Consider the following 17,794-nt stretch of genomic DNA (forward strand, 5'->3'; position numbering starts at 1 on the left):
TATGTAACTGTATAGACATATATTGTTACCTTGCATAATCCTTAAGACCGATGCCTGAAAATGTGATCTTGATGTTAACTTGACATAGACATATGTTAAGGTGATTAAAAGATTCAACGTAGTGACTTCGAGAAAAGCCTACAACCAGTGGATTCCAGATTAGTAAACTACCATACCACTACAACATTCTACAGCATTGCTTTCGATGATTGCATGTGAGGAGGAAATAAATGTTCTAGCCTTTAATGTCATTTTCATTGAATTTGTCTCACTGTTTCCACTGCTATTACATTTTGTGTTATTATTTTAATTTGTTTCGCATACTTAGTTAAATTTAATTTAAGTACGTAGTAACTCAATTCACTCATATTTTTGTTACTTTCCATTTTTCCATTAGTTAATCTTGCAATTAATTGAATTAAATTATGTCCCTGTAGAGATGATACTCTATACTTACTGCTTTATTACTTGTTGACAACTGTGTACACTTGCACATACTTATTAATATCGTGACATACAGTAAAAGGCTTGTGACAAAGGCACGCATAATAGTCTAAGGCAATCATTTGAGTAAATTCATATTACTAAACCCACCAAGATTGGCTTAGTTCTTGGAACATTCTAGAAGACCCATCTACTTGAAACTTAATGATTTAGTAAGCACTCTAGTAACTTGAAATTTAGCATGTTAAAAATTCTAAGGATAAAGATAATAGAAAGTTTAAATTTCTTTTAGAACTTTATGTTATAGATAAGTTTGAATCTAAGCCATTGATATAATTTAATTTATATAGTTGATAATCATTTATAAATGCAGATTTTCCGTGACTTTACTTGTATCATTCAACATTGAGTAACCCGTACACAGAGAGCATTTACTCTAGAGCTTTCTTTAGTTTTCTTACTTTTTGCTTGTTTTGTGCTTTAGTGCCTTTGAAATTTTTTTAGGATTCTCATCTTCAATAGGGCAAGCTGACTTTGGGCAATTTAAAGTGAATTCTTCATCAAAGGCCACACAATTTGCTTTGCTAAAATCTAGCTCATAAAATACCTCTAATTAAGTACTAAATGTTGCTCAAAACCTTCATTAGCAAACATTAATTGCTTGGCCTATATTTTAGAGTAAGGGTTAGGCATTTTGGAACAGTCTCTAAATTAACAAGCACCACTTCATTATATATATATATAAAAAAAAGAGATAACAATAATAATGGAAGGTAAATTATTTCATCCTTGACAACGAAAATTTCAAATCTTATAAACGAAATGATCAGTTGGCACATTTTAAAATCTTTTTAGAAAATTTTTAAAAATAGATTTCACTTCAACGCATATAATTAAAAAAAGATGAGAGAGTGGAAAACTTTAATATTTGAACTTCGAATATTTAATATAAACTAAAAAACAAAGAAGTTAAATTGCATTTAATTTCAAGCTGCAATTTTGATAAAATTTTGGATTTATATCACATTTGGTGGCACGTCCTTTATAAACAAATAGTCAAAACCCAATCTGTAAACGTGCCGCCCCTCTCTCCCCCTAAATTTAAAAAGGACCAACCTCTTTGTTTCTTCTTCTTCTTCTTCGACCTAGCCAGTTCGCTCTCTCTCTTCTTCCTTTACGATTTATCAACGGTCATCATAAGATCTTCTGATCATCAATCATGGACGCTGGTGACAGTAATTTCAATAAAGCCGGCAACCCTTTTGTCTCTGAACAACAAGTAGAAGGAAACGACAATGTTTCGTTAGAAACCGGCGCTGAATCTCCTCCTCCTACTACTACTTTCAACGACATGAAACTCCCCTCCCCTAGAAAAGGGTAATGATCTTTCGTTCTTTATTTTTGACCGAGAAAATTCTGTTAAGTACGTTGTTTGCTCTCTTTTTTTTCGGTTTTGACGTAATGGGTTTTGTTACAGTAGAAAACCTATACAGAAAAGAGTGGTGTCAGTGCCAATCAAGGACGTTGATAGTTCGCGCCTAAAAGGGGAAAGTGCTCCACCGTCTGATTCTTGGGCTTGGCGAAAGTACGGCCAAAAACCCATCAAAGGCTCTCCTTACCCCAGGTATGTAACTCAACTAGCCGTAAACTTAACCCATGTTTTGTCTGCATCGAGGAGTAACTTTCAAAGTTTGATAAAGATTTCTGTTTTTATCTTACGGCGGACAGAGGTTATTACCGGTGTAGTAGCTCAAAGGGATGTCCAGCAAGGAAACAAGTTGAGAGGAGCCGCGTGGACCCTAAAATGTTAGTGGTCACCTATTCCTACGAACACAATCACCCTTGGCCCGCTTCTAGAAACAACACCGCAGCCGCCAAACAAGCGGTGGCGGCAGCAGAAGCGGAGACACCAACCATGACCACGACGGCAGCAGTAAAGCCCGAGCCATCTACTTCGCAGCTGGACACGGAACCGGAATCAGGAAGCGAAGAAAGGTTCGCTGATCTGACGGACGACTCCATTCTCAAAACACGGGATGAATTTGGTTGGTTGGGAGAGATGGAAACGACGTCGTCGACGGTTTTGGAAAGCCAGATATTTTCGGAAAGAGACAACGGAGAGGGTGACGTTGGTATGGTATTCCCGATGAGGGAAGAAGACGAGTTGTTATTCGCTGATCTGGGCGAGCTGCCCGAATGCTCCTTTGTGTTTAGACACCAACGGAAGATGGGACCACAAGTTGGGATCTGCTGACAAGTGGCTGAATAGGATTTCAGAATCGGCGGAGGAGGAACCGTTAGTTTCAACGCGGTGCGGTTATCGTCTGGCACAAGATACGAAACGGAAAACAATAAAAGGAAAACGGATTTCTTATTTAAAATATTTTTTAAACAAAAAACTCTGTTACATTACATTTATCTTTGTTGTAACAATTTCCGGCGGCTTAAGGGACTTGATTGAATAGAAACAATTTTAACGTGACTCATAGCAGCAATTCTCGATTCTCAAATTTTAATTCTACCGTTGGTTAAAATGAATCAGAACCATTTGATTTATTATGTAATTCCCACATTTTCTTCATCAAAATTATGAGATAATTTTCTACGTTCAATCATGTCGTGGCCTGGGTTATCGCAAAATGAACAAAGTCAATGGTTCTAGATTATTTATGTTCAAAATTCAGTCTCTATCGCTCATGAAAAGAATATTGCATAAATAATAATTGCTCTTTTGCAAATGGTTGTGTCTTCATGTTATTTGAATTTAAAATGACTGCCGAAAATAAATATAATGTTTTTTTAATTTTATGGATAAAATAAATATAAATTATGAAAACCATGGAAAAAAAATCATATAACATATCTTAAGACAAGTTGGACGGTCATGACTTTCATCCAAAGGAAAAATAAAATAAAATCTTGCTTACCTAAGCTTTGCTTGTATCTTAAGCTTCTTCCTTTTTTTTCTCAGCTAATTAGCCAGCCAAGCAGAGAATTACAATATGATAATCCCTGATATAAAATAAAAGAAAACAAATACTAATATAATACAAGGAGTAGTTGAGGAAGAGGATAAGAATTGAGGGACCCAAGTGGATATTAAAGGATGAAACGTTTTAATTGTTTTTGGCATAATAATAAATTTAGCCTTTAATATTTACATTTTTTGTTAATTTTATCCTTATTATTTTTTAGCTAAATTTAGTCATTAACATTTCAAAAAGAGTCAAATCACTTTTTTTTAATGAAAACGCACACTAAAATATCAGTTTTTTAATGATCTTGGTGTGGCAACCCGGGTGACTGTTCACTTGTATTTCATTCTGACATGACATTATTTCTTTTATATGTGATGACATCAACAAATATTTTAAAAATTTTAAAATATATATTATTATAAAGTACATAAAAATTAAAAACAAAAACAAGAAGTACACGTGGTTGCCATGCGGGCTGCCATATTTAAAAATTTTAAATTTTAAAAAATATATAATTATAAAGTACATAAAAATTAAAAACAAAAACATGAAGTACATGTAGGTTGCCATGCGGGCTGTCATATTTCAAAATTTAATGTTTTAGTCAATATTTTCATTAAAAAAATAATTCAATTCTTTTTTAAAGATTGATGGTCAAATTTAACTCTTTTTTAAAAGCTTGAGATCAAATTTAACTAAAAAAAATTTAAGGATCAAATTGACAAAAAATATAAATATTAAGGACTAAATTTATCATTATGCTTTTGTATACCCAACAGTTTACGCAAAAAAATAAATATGGGTTTAGCCCCAAACAAATATAAAGGGGTTTTTACCTAAATAATTTTAAAAAAAAATTAAATACTGAAATAAGTTGTCAGCTGGATTATATACGAAAATGGTATTTTTTTGGATCGCGTCTATCTGACAGGCGCAACCCCGCTTTTTATATTAAAATATTTCTTTTTTATTTTTTTAAAATTATTATTTTATTGGTGGCTCCTTTCTCATAGGCGTCATTGCTTGTATCTTTTTTCACAGGCGCGATTGGTGCTTAATTTTTCCCCTATATATACTCTCCCGAAAATTAAATGAGCAGAAGACACAAAATTTAGCAGAACAGAAGTAAGAAGATAAGGAGAAGAAAGAAAGAAAGGAAAACAAAAAGAATGATAAAGTATTTTTGTTTATTTCTTTTTAAATAAAATGTGAGTTTTGTTAGTAATTTTATTATTTGAAAGTTATTTTGTTAGGTTATTAATTTTGTTAGCTTCTGAATGAAAAATTTTGCATTAAAAATTTTATGTAACTTTTTGCTATTCAAAACTGTTTTGAGAATTTTGAATTTTTTTAACAGATCTAGTATTGAAGATAGAGAATCAATTTTTCATATGCGTTTATTTCGATGGAGAAATTTTGACAACAACCGTGGGATGTATATTTGAATGTCGCAAACAAGTAGCAATAAGATTTAATAGAAATATCTCGTTCGATGATATGAAGGAAAAAATTAGTGAAAAAAATTTATAGACGTCGTGGGAGAAGGATCTCGAAACTTTTCTACAAGTTTCCAGTTTCGACAGATCCCATAAAATTCACCGAAATGGAACTTGTAGATGATGAAGACGTGGAGGCAATGTTCGCTCTTTATTGTAGGACTCTGAACAACCAAAATGCACCGATTCAGTTATTTGCTGACTTAGCTAGTGTGGAGTCAATTGAATATCTCACTCTATTAGGTGAAGAAGATGGAGCTCAAGAGCCGTGTATGGTGGTTCCGATATCGTACGTTGATAGTTAATCAACTATACACGGGATCGACATTGATATTAACGCTGCACCCGATATTGATGTGGTTGGTGATGATGTATACCATAGTAGTGATCTTTCTGATCACGAGGTCAATAGTGATAGTGATCCCAACGTGGACGAGGTCCCAGATGATATTAACGACGAAGGCATGAATGACGATGGAAACATTAACGCGTCTTTAGTTGGGAACCAGATTCATCGTATTGTGATACACAATAATCCTAGGGCATACATGTCTCGGATAGACCCTGATGCGCAGCACGTGGCCGAGTTCTCGGAGTACCTTGAAATACTACATGCTCACTGGCTGGCCATATATTCCGATCATGAGGAGTTGTTCGTGGGCCAGAGATTCGAAAGTAAAGAAGAGTGCGTATTTTCCATTAAGCAGTATAGCATGAATATATTAGTGGACTACAAAGTCGTCGTGTAAACTGACAGTATATATTGGGGAGTGTTGGAGGTTGGCGGAAGGCTACAATTGACGGATATGAGCTGCATTTATCCAAAAGTCGCAAATGTGGGAAATACGAAAATTTGTTGAGCTTCACACATATACTTTAACATGTATGACAGAAGATCATCGAAAACTTGATTCCAAAACTATCTGTACGTGCATCATGCCAATGGTGAAAGACATGCTGACCATTAAAGTTTTAGTACTGATTGCCGAAATCCAGGCACGATTCTAGTATCGAGTATTATACCGGAAGGTGTGGATAGCTAAGCAGATGGAAATGGAGTAATTGTATGGAGATTTCGATGCATCGTACAATGAGTTACAGTGATCTATAGTCGCTATGTGGGAGTACGTGCCGAGAATTGTCATTGAGTTGCAGACACGATCTTATTACATCTTGGATGATCAACTACAACCGGGAAAAAGAATTTTTCAACAAATGTTCCGGACGTTTGATCCATGCGTGCGTGCATTTCCCTACTGCAAGCCGCTTGAGCAAGTAGATGAGACATGGCTATACGGTAAATATACACAGATCCTACTTTTTGTTGTTGCTCAAGATGGGAATAAGAACGTGCTCCCAATTGCGTTTGTCATTGTAGATAAGGAGAACATGGAGTCGTGTGAATTCTTCCTTACAAACATTCGGAGGTATGTTATTAGTAATGATAATATTTGCATCATCTCCGATAGAAAGAAAGTATTAATTGCCGCCATTAGGCATTCTAGTGTGCCATGGAGATTCGTTTACTGCATTCAGCACATCGCGGCTAACTTCCATCGAGATTATAAGAATGTAGACTGGCGGTGACAAGTTGTGAGAATGGGTAAAGAATAACCTTATCCTTTCAATATATAACCTAATGTTTTAGGGCGAGACTGTAACTTATATTTTCTCAATACATACACAGCGCACGAGCTAGAGCCATACATTTTATAGAAAAGGATGACTCGACTTGAGGCTGACATGGAAGGTCAGACGAACACATCTTTTCGACAATGATTGGGTACCATGGAGTCGTTTCAATGGGCTCAAAGTTTTGACGAGGGCTTTCGTTATGGTAATTGACCACAAACTTGGTGGAGGGGATCAACGCTGTGTTATTGAAAACACGACATTTTTCAATTTCATCTGTCTTCTCGACTACATTCTATAGGTTGGCTACCCTGATGCCAAGAAAGATTCAGCAACAAGTCAACTAGATGGAGGCGGGACACGTGTTTGTCGAAGATGTCAAGGATGCAATGGTTGCAAACCATCGGATGGTGAGGTCAATGAATGTAGAAGTATATTCACGATGTAATGAAATGTTTCGAGTTACAGAGACCATCGGTCATCGACCCAGTATATGGAACGATGGAAATGTGCAAGTTTACACAATCGCAACAAGTAATAAAGTGACAAGTAAATGTCGAGTTATCGTACTCACTGGGCTGTGAAAATAATTATTTATGAATGCTATTTAAAACACTTTGGTGAAGAAAATATTTTGTTTGAAGAGGGTGATTAAAAATTAAGATTTTAAACTAAGCGAACTAAATAAATAAATCTCAAATGAATGATTTCAAAATACGATTTTAATCAAGATGACATAACTGTGTTAGATTAATTACATTTCTTAACTTAGAATTATTAAACTCATGTTTATATTGTTACGAATAAGTTCACAGCAACTCAGTAATTTGCTAACTTATGAACATACTCACCTACCAAAATGCATTTATCTCTTGACTATATCCCTATGTCAATTCAACCGATTAAACAAATCTTAATAGGCAAATATGTTATTACACATACATACTTATTAAATCGAAATAATCTCTTGTACATATCCCTATGTCAATTCAAACAATTAACTCGATTTAATAAGCACATAAAAGACTATGTGAGGTAACAAAGTATCCTTACCTTGGAACAGTTTAATCACAATAATCTTGAAAATTATGCAAGGCAGATGTATCGTCAGATACCGTTGCTAACCTAACCCTCAGCTACTTTAGGTGATTAAACATGCACTGATTAAGTACTGTGCCCATTAATTACAATTTCAATCCGTTTAAATAATTAATTCATTAGTTACCTAAAAATTGTAATGCAAGAATAACTTATTCATGATTTTACTTAATCAAGCTCTTATCGAAACCTATAACAACATAAACACAATTTCAATAATTTTAACAAACGAAATGCAATCAACATAACACGAATTAAATTCAAGCTAAATTGATTAAATTAACCATTCCAAAAACATAAATATCCATAGATATGTTCAGCATAACAACAACAAAAATTAAAGAGATAGGGAACAAGAATCAAATCTGGTGTTTTCCCTGGCTTGACTAGTTACTTCGTTCTTTCTTCTCTGTTGTCCTCGTTGACCAAGGCTACTATGAACACTAAATTACTACTCCAAATAGCTGCTGAATGCCCCTTTCCCAAGAGGAGAAATCGACAAGAGAGTAAGGGAATTTTGGAATGGAAAAGAAGAGAGAAAATGGAGAGAAGAGAGGAAAGATGTGAATGCTTGAGGTGTGTTTCTAAAATGACCAGCCTAAGAGGGTTTTTATAGCTGAGGAGGACTACTAAAAATAGCTAAAATTATCAGCCAAAGAGCCCTCCCTTGGCCGGCCACACTTGTGGCAAGGTTGATAGTTTCAACTTTGCTAATTTAGGCTTGAGGCAAATCTATAAAGCCACCAATTGTGGAGGGGTTTGAATGCAACTTGAACAAGTATTCAAGGGCCTCTTTGCAAGCTTAAATAATCAGCTAATAAGCTGATTTGGGTCAGCTCTTGGGACATTTTTTGGGTTGTCCATTTCTTGGTTGGTTCGGTTCACTCGGTTCAGTTCAACTGGACCACTTTTTTTTATAATTAATTAATAATAATTTATTAACCCAAATTAAATTAGATATAAATTAAAATTAATTATATTATGAATTAATACATATAATTTTGGACCATCTTAGGCTGATATTTATTTTGCCACGATACTTCAAATTGCTTCTCGATTTTGTGCTTCTAGTAGTGTCTGCCAAGCCACTTTTCGCCCTTTGTGCAAATCTGTTGAAAATAACCAAAATTCATCAAAATTAATTATAAAATTAACTAAAATTAAACATGTTCATATTTTAAGTGCACTTTAATTATTTTGTAAAAATTAATTATTTTTTCGACAAGAATTTTATCGAAACTGTATAATTTTAAGTTAAAAAGGGTATGTAAAAATGTGTAAATTTTCGTGTTTCCAGTATACCACCTAGGTCCTACGAAGTTGATCTCTGAAACAGATGGTGTGATTGCAGGAGGTTCTAGACACTTCATTATCCCTGTGCACATGTCGTGGTAGCTTGTGCTAAAGTCTCGCTCAATGTAGAACAATTTATCGATGAAGTGTACACCCTCGAGCGCACGTTGTGTGTATGGGAGAACGAGTTCCCTGCGCTTCCTGACCTATCTACATGGGAGGTTCCTCCACAACCTTCGAGCTTGTCCCAGACAAAGGGTTGTGTAGGAACCCGAAAGGTTATCCGTAATGATCTAGAATCTATAACGAAATGGACATTAGAGACAATTCTGACGGGAAGCTGTGTGATGTATGCAAATTAGCCGATCATAATAGGAGTAAATGTCCGCTTTGAAACTACCATATTGGACAATCATCGCAATCAGGTAGAAATTGAGATGTTGTTCATTACATGTTGAGAGGATTGAATCTAACATTTGTCTAGAAATTGTTGCAATTAATCTAATTTGAATTATAAAGCTAGTCTAAAGTTTATTTATTTAAATACAAAGTTGACTATTTAAATTGTAAAAAAAACAACATAAAATTGATAAATAAAATGACAACAAATTCATTACATAAATATGAAGTTGACTATTTAAATTGAAAAAAAAATCATAAAATTGATAAATAAAATGGCAACAAATTCATTACATAAATATGAAGTTGACTATTTAAATCGAAAAAAATAAATCATAAAATTGATAAATAAAATGGGAAAAAAATCATTACATAAATATGAAGTTATTTATATTAAAAAAAAACCCCTAAAATTGATGGTTTGATGGTGTGGTTCTAGGGGTATATTTTTGCGGAGCTCGACGTTCACGTTACGGGAGATTACAGTGATCAACTTTCTCTTCATCTGTTTGTGGGGGTGTGCGAAACATAGACGAAAAATCATGTCTCAAAAGCCATCGATGAACTTGAGCCGGGAGAAGTGGTGTACGACGGTGGATACGGGCCGGGAGAAGTGGAGTACGACGGTGGATACAGGTTGGAAGGAGTGGAGTACTGAGTTGGATATGAGCCAGGATAGTTGGAGTACTGAGGTGGTAGTGGGCTGAAGATATCAAACTCTAAATGATACCCGTGCCTGACGAGCTCGAGAAATAATCATTGCCCCCTAAATCTGGATGATAAGAACTATCTTTAGAGTGTAGTTCCAGCTCTACCTCCGGCTCTAGCTCTGGCTCTGCCTCCGGCTATGGTGCATGATGCGGATCTGGAAGGGGTTGCCCAAGTCGTGCCGTATACGGGGGGACTACCATCGACCACCCACCAAACAAAAATGGTTTCCTTATCTCACAGTACCACTGTATGTACTCTAACGAGGGCTGCAGATCCAAAGCACGATCCATCTAAGGTACTCTCCCTTACCGGTTGTTCCACATCGTAATATATTCTTCATGCACTTCTCCCCAATCATTTCCATGCTTCCCCCTCCTGTTAATCCCATGGATCTCCCCTAATCGTACTGGCAGTGTCGGGATATACTATATGCAATCGAATTACCGGAGTACTCGATTGCCATGATACCACTCCACTATCTGAAAATTAATAACGGGTGCGCTAATGCACCATAGATTTGAGTGGATGTGGACAGACGAGGGAATAACTGCCATAATTTCTGGAATAGAATACGACATCCAAATGAATTGCATAATTAATAAATTGTTATATTAAAGCGGGTCGAGTAAGATAAAATAATAAAATTAAGTTGATATTAGAAAAACTTACCCCCTCTCCAGCATGATTCTCGATCATCAGACGGTATATTGGAACCGTGTATGACCTCCCGATACCCAGATTAGTGGTCCATCTACAAAAGCAAATTGTTAAAACAATATAATCCGAGAAAAAGTCAACTAATTATTATAACAAGTAAAAATCATCACCTATTAACGAGTGGAAATACATATGATTGGTGACTAATGGATGCCAAGAATGAAATCTGGTAAAGTGCCCACAACTGCAACAGTATGAGGCATCCGCCTATGTCCATCGTAGAAGGATTTGTCATCCGACGAAGTTCGCAATACAACATGGGTAACACTACGGACCCCCAACTGTATGAACGGGTGTTATGCAAATTGGATAATAGGGGTAAGTACATCAAGTGGACCGTATTGCCGTTTGCATCTGGCATGAGTACACCCCCTATAAGGTGCATAATGTAATCTCAAACGGCCTGCATCACCTCCCATTCATTGGCAGTACTCGGAAAATACTTAAAATTGACCTTTAGCCATGAAAACCTCAAACTAGTAAATTTCCCTTCACTTGGCGAGCGCCCAAGTAAGTCATAGCAAAAGGCAGCCAGCCTAGAGATCGAACTTACGCCCGTGACCGCATTCCCGTCAATAGGGAGCCCGAGCTGTAGTGCAACATCCTCTAGAGTGATGGTGCACTCCCCACATGGCAAATGAAATGTGTGGTTCTCCAAACGCCATCGCTCGACTAAAGCGAAAATCAAGTCGTATCGCAGATCAAAAGTCCAGATCAATGCCGCTGATCCGAACTAGGCTAACTCCAAGTATGGCATTAGGCGTTCATTTGGCAGAAACCCTACACTATTAACATGACCCCTCAATACACGGTACGGGCTCTAACATTATTAGATTAGCAAAATAGTTAATACAATATAATTTAATTTAATTCCGCAAATAAAAATTTCATTACCATCTCATTAATAGTACTTGATATGTGATTATTATTATTAATCAAAGAACCCATTTGTTGCAAATCTGTAATTAAAAAAATGAATTCATTTAATTTGTTTCAAAAAATACAATAAATTATTTTAAATTTCAGAAAAAAAGGATAAATATATCATAATTTCCCATAATTTACCTACAATAAAAGAAAATTATGTTAGTTTTAATAATATAATTAAAATAAATATAAACTATCTAAACATAAAAAAACATACGAATTAAAAAAATAAAAATAGAAATAGGAACATACCTGATTAGTTTCTTTCAAACAACCTATAAAATTAAATAACAACAAATTTAATCAACATTTTAATAAATTACTAACAATTTGTAACCTAATTCCATAAATTACTAACAAAATAAATAACTATAACAAAACACAAAACACTAACAATTTATAACCTAATCATAAACTACTAACAAAATAACTATAAAATTATTTTTTTTTTAAATTTACATTACTAAAAACTCACAAAACCCAATAATTTATAATAAATTACTAACAAAATAATTTTACATTACTAAAAACTCACTGAATACTAAACTAAACACAACAATTTATAACATAATCCTAAATTACTAATAAATTAATTTTAAAATAATTATAAAAAACAAAAAATTACATTCTTACAAAATATTAACCCAAAACCATAAACACTAAACATAAACAATTTATAAATAATAATTAATAACAAAAACAATTTATAAACAAAATTATTTACTAAAATAATACTTACCTTTTCTTTCTTTCTTCTTCTTCTTTTTCTTTTTTTTTTTCTTCTCTTTTCTCTCCTTTCTTTCTCTCTTCCGGTGCACCTTCAACTTGGGGGCCATATAAGGTCCCCATTAAAAAAAAAATTTCCTGTGAAGGGACTAAACACTGCCAATGCAGTGTATCAGAGGGGCACAGGCGCACAGAGGGGCGCAGGGGGGGCTGTGTGGGGGCAGAGGGGCACTAGGGAGAGGCAGTTGAGGCTACCTGTTAGGCGCGACCAGTTGTGCCTATCTGACAGGCGCGACTTGTCTCGAGTATTTTTAACCCGTATTTTGACCAGTTGACTGGATTTTGACATGTATATATATTTAAATATTTTTAATAAAAATAAAATAATAATATTTTATTTAAAGTAAAAAAATATTTTAATATAAAAAAGTGGTTGCAGCTGTCAGATAGGTGCGACCCAAAAAAATACCATTTTTGTATATAATCCAGCTGACAACCTATTTCAATATTTATTTTTTAAAAATTATTTAGGTAAAAAACCCAAATATAAACCAGCTACTTTCAAAAAAAAAATCAAATATAAACAGCTGAATAAACAGATTAGGCAAACAACAAAAGTCCATTGAGGTATATTAACATTTTTATCACTTAACTATTGAAGAAGTTATAATTTGTCAAAACTTATTTTGTTAATATTTGCTTCATTATCAATATTTTCATTCTGGACTTTTATAACAATTTAATAGACAATTATTTAAATTTCGCTATACTTTTTTTTTATCTACATTAAAATATGTTGAAATGATAGTTAAATAAGCATTCCAATTTTATAAAATTAAAAAAATATTTTAATTTTTATCTTTTATAATTATACCTTTTAAATTTATTTTTTTAAAATAAATCTAGTCAGTTGAAACAAAAATTATTAAATATATATATATTTAAATACTTAATACATCAGTCAATTAAGAAATTATAACTAAACTATTAAACTTTTTAACGTCAACATAAAATATTAATCATTTTAAAAATGAAGGACCAAATTGCGAACATTTCATAATTTAGACCAATTAAATTTTTTTTCTAAAAAGTTTAAGTAACCAAAAATAAAAAATAAAATGATTTCTTTTAAAAATTCATAATTCCACACCAGATGTTAAATGTTATGATAACTAATACATGCTATATTATTATGTAATCTAATCATTAGTTAATATCAATTAAGTGATCAAAATTTTCAATGTTATTGATTCTAAAGCCTAAATTGACTTTTTTTTTATATATTTTGATGATCAAATCAAACCTGTTATTCATATCTGTAATTTACCTTCTTGTTTTCAATTATATATTACTATTTATCAATCCTTAAATTTTAAGGAGTCCCTATACTTATCAAAATTTATGTGGATTTAGTTCATTTGTGTAACACCCTCGATCCAGTTTAGGAGTTTCGGCTAAGTCGAAAGCGTTACATTAGATCACTAAGGTGATCATGTAAAGCCTCTCTTTTCCTTGCGTTGATTTGTATGAAAATCGCTCTTTTGTTTTTAGGAAAACATTCATTTGATTTAAACTGGTTTTACTTAACAATTCAATTACAATAGTGTTAGTGTAAAGATTTTGGAAAACGAGATAAGGTTTTTCAAAAAGGACTTATCAAAACTTTTAAGAATTTTATAAAGCAACGGAAAAAATTTAAAGTGATGTATTTCTAAATGGAAAGGCAAAACATGCAGATATCAAATTATTATCTAAGTGTCATGCCTTAGAATGAATAAGCTAAACAACTTCCCCCTAAACATAAAAGCGAGAAATAATTAAAAACTAAAATCCCGAAAACAAATAAAGAAAACTTTAATAAAAACTTTTAGAATAATAATAATGAAAAACGAGCTACTAGTCCGAGGTTCCTCCGATGTCTTTCCGTGTCCTAGTTTTCTATGCTACCTGTGAGGGAAAGAAAGGGGAAATGAATTTAAAACGGCTCAGTGTGAGACTAAATTCTAAATCATTACATATAATTGACAACAATAACGCATATGAATTCAGTAGAAATTAAAGCATTCATCATGAAACATATAATGAATCAATGAATAACAATTATATATGATTCAATTAACGTTTTAAAGTTCCCAGTCGTCCATCCTATCCGCCCTCGAGTGTTGCTCGGCACTCCAAAAACCCACTACAATAGTTGGCCATCCCGGTTTGATTTTCGATGATGATGGTCATTCACTTGTCATCTGTGACGGTGACTTTTACTACAATAACTTACCATCCCGGTTGCCCGATTTTGATGGCTTTTTAAATTATCATCCCTGTTTAGTTCAGTTTTGATGGTGTTTTTAATCTACCATCCCGTCTTGTCCGGTTTTGATGACATTGCTGTCTACTTCCTGCAGTACTGACTTCGGTGTGGACTTATTTTTCCACTATCTTCTACGAAACTTCTCCGTCCTTCATACCCGATTTCGTGTAATGATGCACATGAACTTAGCAAGTTCTATGCACATGAACTTAGCAAGTTCTATGCTTTTTATCATCATTTTATGCTACCTTCAATATTTGATGTTGGCATTATGGGGCATGTATTTAAACATACATTTATCTCATTATCACACAATTACATATAATTGGTGCAAGTAAATAAAGAAAACATAGTGTCACATGTACACGATTTTATGTGAATTAGTAGTCTAATTATTTAACACATTTACGGGTTTGCATGATCATATAGGCTCGCATGTACCTAGGGTTCACATGGCATATAGGCATGCATGCTCTTAGGGATCGCATAAAGGCTCGTAAGTTTCTAGGGTTCGCACATAGGCTCGCATGTACCTAGGGTTCGCATGTAGGGTCGCATGTACCTAAGGTTCACATATAGGCTCACATAATTCTAGGGTTCTTATATAATCAACATATGGTTCGCATAACATGACTTGCATATAATAAACACATGGTTCACATATCATGGCTCGCATATAGATTCAAATAAGTTCGTATATATTATTAGTAAGGTGCTCGCAAGTAATAGCATGTAAGGGAGTTCACATGTCATAAACAGATAGGGTTCACATGTATGCTCTAAGAGCTCACTTATTCAATCCTATATGGTTTTACATATAGGTTCGCTTAACAAGGGCTCGTACGTACAAGTTCGTATGAAAACGGGGATTCACATACAAGGGGTTCACATATTCTAGGGCTCGCACTCACAGGCTGACATTTAGGCTTGCACCTACAGGAGTTTGCATGCAAATGGGGTCTCGCCTACAAAGGGTTCAGACATGAAAAAAGAGCGGTTCGCATAAGGGCTTGCATAAGGTCTCGTACTCAAGGTTTCTGTAACACCTTTTAACCTGAATTTGTCGCTAGATTAGGGTTACGAGACATTACCGATCAAAACACGGTTCAGAACAGTCATTTCATTTTCATTTCATTTTACTTACTTTTTTTAAAACAATTAGAATAGTACCTAGATAACCAACCAATCATTTATAAAACATATTTATTCTTTGTCATCATTTAATCATCAAAACCTATCATAATAAGTATGCTAAACACAATTCCATCATATACACTATTTCCAAGCCAAATCACATGGCTAGAATTACAATTCAAAAGTATAATAATAGTTTACTAGCCTATACATGCCATATGACATATGTACAAAGCTTCAAAAGTACCAACAAAATGATCGATAGTGCGATGGTGTTTCCTGACGATCCCTGAGTCTGAGCTAACTTCGATAATCTATAAAACAGTGGAACACTGCATAAAGTAAGCTTTGGAAGCTTAGTAAGTCATAAGCAAATAAATCATTTCAATGAAAATTATAATTCAATTCAACTAAGCTGAACTCAAACATATCACAAACGCATATACAATTAACTATCTCATATGAACTCATATTATTATATTAAGTTATAACTTACCTTTATATTTTTATAAACATATAAATTCACACATACCTGAGCCATTCAGTTTAAAACCACATTCAGATTTGTTAAAAACACACAGAAATCTTATAAAACCCGTACAATGGCATATCTCGGATATTGTCTTACATGTTAACGCATATCGATGCCACTATCCCAGACAGGGTCTTATACGAATCATATATGATGCCAATGTCCCAGACATGGTCTTACACAAAAAACACTTCTTGAAGTCTTATTATCATGTCATCAATATCAAATACATTTTCTATGGTTCATTCAGAGCTATCGACTTCATAATTAAATCATTTCATACGCAAAACAGGTCATCAAATGCTCAAATCAATTCAACAATGTATATTCATATACGAATCCAATTCAGGAATGAATATCGATATACCCAACAATTCAACAATGTATAACTATTCACGAATCAAGATCGGCAATATATAATCAGACACAAATCAAATTCAGCATCCTATATTCATAAACAATTCACTATCGACAATATATAACCAAGTACGAATTAATTTCAACAATGTACAACCCTGTACGAATCAAGTCAGCAACTTATATCCATATACCAAACAATTCAGCAATGTATAACCATACACGAATCAAGATCGGCAATATATAATCATACACAAATTAAATTCGGCATCCTATATTCATAAACAATTCACTATCGACAATATATAACCAAGTACGAATTAATTTTAGTAATGTACAACCCTGTATGAATCAAGTCAGCAACTTATATCCATATACCAAATAATTCGACAATGTATAACCATACACGAATCAAGTTCGATAATGTATAATCAAATACAAATCCAATTCGGCATCCTATATACATAACAAATTCAATATCGCCAATATATAACCATGTACAAGTTAATTTCAGCAAGGTAAAACATTTATATTTAATTTCAAAAACATTTATTTACTTACAAACTTACCTCGTATTCCCAATTAACAGATCGAATCAATTACTAGTCAACCTTCGATTTCCCCCGATCTAAATCCATTTTCTTTCTTTCTTGATCTATATATTATCAAAATTAGCTTATTTAATCAACTATTTATTCAATTTAGTCCAAAATACACATTAGGGTTATTTTACACATTTGCCCCTAAACTTTCACATTTTTACAATTTAGTCTCTATTTTAAAACAACACAAAGTACACATAATTTCAATCCACCCATGCTTAGCTGAATTCACTAGGGGTCCCTAGCAGCCCAAAACTTGCATTTATTTCATATTACAACCACCTAATTTACACATTTCACAATTTAATCCCTAATTTACATTTTCATCAAAAATCACTTTATAAAACATGATAATCTAACATCAAATATTTATTTTTCGTCAGCAAATAACAAAAACATCAAGCTATCATCAATGGAAACTCACACATTCATCAACCAAT

At 33.6% G+C, this 17,794-nt stretch overlaps 1 protein-coding gene across 2 annotated transcripts; it reads left to right on the plus strand.

The window, feature by feature from the left end:
- The first annotated feature begins 1,495 nt into the window (after positions 1-1,495).
- LOC107901703 (probable WRKY transcription factor 65) lies at positions 1,496-2,926 on the plus strand. Of its 2 annotated transcripts, none has more exons than XM_016827796.2 (3): positions 1,496-1,821; positions 1,925-2,068; positions 2,173-2,926. In XM_016827796.2, exons 1-3 carry the CDS (start codon positions 1,664-1,666, stop codon positions 2,696-2,698), a joined length of 828 nt encoding a protein of 275 aa, XP_016683285.1. In that variant the 5' UTR covers positions 1,496-1,663; the 3' UTR covers positions 2,699-2,926. The 2 variants fall into 2 exon arrangements, with proteins under 2 accessions (XP_016683285.1, NP_001313839.1); NM_001326910.1 differs by having other exon boundaries at positions 1,654-1,821; positions 1,922-2,068; positions 2,173-2,714.
- The last annotated feature ends 14,868 nt before the right edge of the window (positions 2,927-17,794 follow it).

The sequence above is a fragment of the Gossypium hirsutum genome, chromosome D06, assembly GCF_007990345.1.
Source record: "Gossypium hirsutum isolate 1008001.06 chromosome D06, Gossypium_hirsutum_v2.1, whole genome shotgun sequence".
Lineage (NCBI taxonomy): Eukaryota > Viridiplantae > Streptophyta > Magnoliopsida > Malvales > Malvaceae > Gossypium > Gossypium hirsutum.